Here is a 5,628-nt window from a genome sequence, read left to right on the forward strand (position 1 = left end):
GTTTTGGAGACAGAGTCTTGCTCTATCACCCAGGCTGGAGTGGCATAATCTCAGCTCACTGCAACCTGGGTTCAAGCAATTCTCATGCCTCAGCCCCTCGAGTAGTAGCTAGGATTAGGAGCATGCACCACCATGCCTGGCTAATTTTTATATTTTTAGTAGAGATGGGGTTTCGCCATGTTAGCCAGACTGGTCTCAAACTCTTTGCCTCAAGGAATCTGCCCACCTTGACCTCCCAAAGTGCTAGGATTACAGGCCTGAGCCATCGCGTCCAGCCGAGGTCTAGTATATTTTTATTTTTATTTATTTATTTATTTTTGAGACGGAGTTTCCCGCTTGTTGCCCAGGCTGGAGTGCAATGGTGCAGTCTCAGCTCACTGCAACCTCCTCTTCCCGGGTTCAAGTGATTCTCCTGCCTCAGCCTCCCAAGTAGCTGGGATTACCGGCATGCACCACCATGCCCGGCTAATTTTTGTAGTTTTAGTAAAGACAGGGTTTCACCATGTTGGCCAGTCTGGTCTCGAACTCCCGACCTCAGGTGATCCGCCCACCTTGGCCTCCCAAAGTGCTAGGATTACAGGTGTGAGCTATCTTGCCTGGCCTAATTTTTAGAAAAATGTTCTCACTCCAAAAAAAACACACACATTGAGAATCTTAATACATTTCAGGAGTTTTCTGCCTTTGTTACTATGTCATCTTTGCATTTAATCTTCTTTTGGACAGATGGACAGGGATTCCATTTGATCTTGTAATGTTCCTGAGAATCACTCATGTATTAAAATTCTTTACTTGGTCAATTCTCATTTTTACTGGGCACTGTTACTGACTGGCTCTGTGTGACACATGATCCCTGGAACAGCTCCTTTAGAGTGTCAAAGTATTGGCACATAGAAGGAAACCTTAGAGGAAACACATGTAGATGCTGTGCATTCACATGATGTTGACACTTTGACAGAATTGTCCACCAACATGCTGTGTCCCAAAGTACAGTCTTCTAGTTAAATTTCGTGGGTTTTTTTTCCCATATCTGTGTATCACCTTTACTAGATCTTTCTCTAAATTGACCTGCTTTTAAAAATTGTAATTAACTTAAACAGGCCGGGTGTGGTGGTTCACGCCTGTAATCCCAGCATTTCTGGGAGGCCGAGGCGGGCAGATTGGTTGAGGTCAGGAGATCGAGACTATCCTGGGCAACATGGCGAAACCCTGTCTCTATGAAAAATACAAAAAATTAGCTGGGAGTAGTGGTGCACGCCTATAATCCCAGCTACTTGGGAGGCTGAGGCAGGAGAATAGCTTGAACCTGCAAGGCAGAAGTTGCAGGGAGCCGAGATCGCGCTCCAGCCTAGGCAATGGACAGAACCAGATTCCGTATCAAAAAAAAAGAGCCCGGGGCAGTGGCTCACTTCTCTAATCCCAGCACTCTGGGAGGCCGAGGCAAGTGGATCATGAGGTCAGGAGTTTGAGACCAGACTGGCCAACCTGGTGAAACCTCGTCTCTACTATAAATACAAAACTTAGCTGGGCATGGTGGCATATGCCCGTAGTCCCAGCTACTCGGGAGGCTGAGGCAGAAGAATTGCTTGAACCCAGGAGGCGCAGGTTGCAGTGAGCTGAGATTGTGCCACTGCACTCCAGCCTGGGTGACAGAGTGAGACTTCGTCTCAAAAGAAAAAAAAAAATTATACATGAAAATGAATCCAAAACTACTGAGTTGAAAAGCGCTTCTCCATGAATTCCCTAAAGTTATCTTACCTATCACGTGAGAAAGTGGACCACATTCTGCGAAACACAGCATTAAGTAAATTCTTACTGGTTAAGCCCTGACAATTCAGCTAATTAATAACAGCAAAAAAAATATTAGTACCCTTCTTCTCTGATAGTAAAATCTCATACTGCTGACTTTTAGACCTCACTCTCAGGGTGAGTACAAAGGAATGACCAGCTCTGTGGGTCCAGGTGCTCCCTGGACTTCCCCAAATAGATAAAAATGTGAGTGTATTGAGCAATTATGTTGGAAGATGAGAAGAGAAGAGAAACTTAGGTCTTATAAATGACATGTCCCCAAAGGAAAACTTGAAGAAAATTTCATGTAACACTCTCTTAAATGAAGTTGCGTCTTCTTTTTTTTTGAGACACTGTTTTGCTCTGTGGCCCAGGCTGGAATGCAGTGGTATGATCTCATCTTGGCTCACTGCAGCCTCCGCCTCCTGGGTTCAAACGATTCTCATTCTTCAGCCTCCTGAGTAGCTGGGATTAAAGGCCACTACACCGCTAATTTTTTTTTTTTTGAGACAGAGTCTTGCTCTGTCGCCCAGGCTGGAGTGCAGTGAGCTCACTGCAAGCTCCGCCTCCCGGGTTTACACCATTCTCCTGCCTCAGCCTCCCGAGTAGCTGGGACTACAGGCACCCACCACCATGCCCAGCTAGTTTTTTGTATGTTTTTAGTAGAGACGGGGTTTCACTGTGTTAGCCAGGATGGTCTCGATCTCCTGACCTCGTGATCCGCCCGTCTCAGCCTCCCAAAGTGCTAGGATTACAGGCTTGAGCCACCGTGCCTGGCCTAATTTTTGTATTTTTTAGTAGAGTCAGGGTTTCACCGTGTTGGCCAGGCTATACTCAAACTCCTGACCTCAAGTGATCCACCTGCCTTGGCCTCCTAAAGCACTGGGATTGCAGGTGTGAGCCACTGCCTCTCGCCATGAAGTTGCCTCTTCTAGGTGACTTTTTTCTCATACTAAGCTGTAGGACTTTGCAGGGAAGAACTTGATATAGACTAATGGCCTTTCTCCCCATTTGGATATCCCAGCTCACAGCGCTCCTTCACCACTATTACCCAATTGAGATCGACCCACACCGGACCATCAAGGAGAAGCTACCTCATATGGTGGAATGGTGAGTGATGGTGGTGGAGAAAAGCGTCTGGGCCCTTGAGATGGAGTAGGCTGAGAGGGGTGTATTTTTCCAGACCCTTGATGAGATGACAGACTCCCTTACTTTACTGAGGGCTTAATTTAATGCTATTAGTCCAGCTATTGGAACAAACTTTTCAGATGAACCTGGGGCTTTTTGTGGCTACTACTGGAGTGGAGACCCTCAGAGAATCCTTGGAATAAGTTAAAGACCGTTGGTGTCGGGGGATAAGTGCTTTGCGGAAGTGACTCTTAGTCTGTTTTGTGCTGCTGTCACAGAATAACAGACTAGGTAATTTATATATTTTTTCTATTTTTTGAGACAGGGTCTTGCTCTGTTGCCCAGGCTGTAGTCCAGTGGCATGATCGTGGCTCCCTCTAGCTTCAACCACCTGCGCTGAAGCAATTCTCCCACCTCAGCCTGTGCCACCGTGCCTGGCTCATTTTTTCTGTTTTTTTGTAGAGATGGGGTCTCACCATGTTACCCAGGCTATTTTCAACTCCTAAGCTCAAGCGATCCTCCCACTTTGGCCTCCCAAAGTCCTGGGGTTACAGGTGTGAGCCACTGCACCCAGCCTAGACTGGGTAATTGATAATGAATAGCAATTTATTGGCACACAGTTCTGGAAGCAGGGAAGTCCAATATCTAAGGACTGGCTGGCATTTGGTGAGGGCCTTCTTCTTGCTGCATTATCTCATTGTGAAAGGGCAAAGAGGGTGGGGGAGAGAGAAAGAGAAAGAGAGGAGTTCTTTTTATAAGGAATCTTTGATAATGACATTAATCCATTCATGAGGACGGTGCCCCCATGACACCTCCCATTAGGCCTCATCTCTCAGCACCTCCACATTAGGGATCAAGTTTCCAACACTTTCAGACCGCAGCAACCCTCATCACTGGACAGAGCCCCAGTTCTCCAGATAGAGTGGTCACGGAGGAAGGGACTCAGGAGAGCGCCAGCCCCAGCAGCCAGCTTGCCCAGCACTTGTCTCTGTTGGGTTACTTTCTCATCCTCTTCCCTTCTTTTTTTTTTGAGACGGAGTCTCACTCTGTCACCCAGGCTGGAGTGCAGTGGCCTGATCTTGGCTCACGGCAACCTGCCCCGCCTGGGTTCAAGTGATTCTCCAGCCTCAGCCTCCCGAGTATCTGGGACTACAGGTGTGCACCACCATGCCCAGCTAATTTTTGTATTTTTAGCAGAGATGGGGTTTCGCCATGTTGACCAGGCTGGTCTCGAACTCCTGATCTCAGGTGATCCACCCGCCTTGACCTCCCAAAGTGCTGGGATTACAGGCATGAGCCACTGTGCCTGGCCACCCTCTTCCCTTTAAAGGCAGCTAACGTAAGGATGAGGCCTCTGTCGGCAATGCTGTCAGAGGGCACTTGGCTCTGTAAAGGGAAAGGAGGAATTATTTACTTGAGTGATTTGAATTTAGGGTTTTCTGGGGTGTCTGTTTCTAGGTGGACCAAAGCGCACAATCTCCTGTGTCAGCAGAAGATTCAGAAGTTTCAGATAGCCCAGGTGGTTACAGAGTCCAATGCAATGCTCAGGTAAGCGTCTTGCTCTGGAAAACATTTCTATCGGACTATTTAGAAGTGTTTTCTTCAAAAAAAAAAAAAAAAAAAGAGGCAGGGGAAGAGTAGAGAGGAGTTAGTTACTTAAAGGACTGGAAGGGACATGACACTATGAACAACTGATGTGATACAGCTAAAGAGTGTCTTACCCTTGCTAGGAAACAGTCAGCAGGTAGTGGATGTAGTACAAAATGACAGGGCACCATCTCTGAGAACAGACCAAGTCTAGCTCATCTTTCTTTCTTTCTTTCCCTTTCTTTCCCTCTCTTCTCCTCTCCCCTCCCCTCTCCTTTTCTTTTCTTTTTTCTTTCACGGAATCTCATTCTGTCGCCAGACTGGAGTGCAGTGGCGCGATCTCAGCTCACTGCAACCTCCACCTCCTGGGTTCAAGCGATTCTCCTGCCTCAGCCTCCCGAGTAGCTGGGATTACAGGTGCCCACCACCATGCCCTGCTAAGTTTTGTATTTTTAGTAGAGACAGGATTTCACCATATTGGCCAGATGGTCTCGATCTCTTGACCTTGCGATCCACCTGCCTTGGCCTCCCAAAGTGCTGGGATTACAGGCATAAGCCACCTTGCCCCACCAAATCTAGCTCATTTTTCACAATGGTAAAAGACTTTTGGGGTCCCTCTGGTGACTGGTGTTCTTCGTGGCAACTGGGAGTTGGCTAGGCTGGGACGCTTGATCGTTGGCGGCCTTCACTGAACAGCTGTCTCTGCTGGAGATTTCTTTCCTGGAGGAGGGACCAGGGCTCCTAAAGGAAGGAGTGACATGGGTGCCTACCCTCAAGGGTTGTGCGTCCTAACTGGGGAGATTGACTGGCTCCTCAAAAGTCAAGATAGTGGAGACCTGTGCTGATCCAGTAAGTGCCGGGGTGGGAGTGGGTGTGCCCTAGTGAAGGTGCCTAGGTCAGCTGCCTGGTTGTATTGACAGCAACAGAAAACATATGCCGGCCGGGCGCGGTGGCTCACGCCTGTAATCCCAGCACTTTGGGAGGCCGAGGCGGGCGGATCACAAGGTCAGGAGATCGAGACCATTGTGAAACCCCGTCTCTACTAAAAATACAAAAAATTAGCCGGGCGCGGTGGCGGGCGCCTGTAGTCCCAGCTACTTGGGAGGCTGAGGCAGGAGAATGGCGTGA

At 48.2% G+C, this 5,628-nt stretch overlaps 1 protein-coding gene across 4 annotated transcripts in view; it reads left to right on the top strand.

Moving 5' to 3' along the window:
- Window positions 1–5,628, top strand: part of NT5C3B (5'-nucleotidase, cytosolic IIIB) — a 29,754-nt gene that overhangs the window by 14,904 nt on the left and 9,222 nt on the right. For all 4 annotated transcript variants that reach the window (XM_017880133.1, XM_017880134.1, XM_017880136.1 and 1 more), the window contains 2 exons: window positions 2,810–2,895; window positions 4,372–4,461. In XM_017880133.1, the coding sequence (XP_017735622.1) occupies window positions 2,810–2,895; window positions 4,372–4,461 (176 nt within the window). The remainder of the gene's footprint in view (window positions 1–2,809; window positions 2,896–4,371; window positions 4,462–5,628) is intronic.

The sequence above is a fragment of the Rhinopithecus bieti genome, unplaced genomic scaffold (genome assembly GCF_001698545.2).
Source record: "Rhinopithecus bieti isolate Rb0 unplaced genomic scaffold, ASM169854v2 scaffold_11744, whole genome shotgun sequence".
Lineage (NCBI taxonomy): Eukaryota > Metazoa > Chordata > Mammalia > Primates > Cercopithecidae > Rhinopithecus > Rhinopithecus bieti.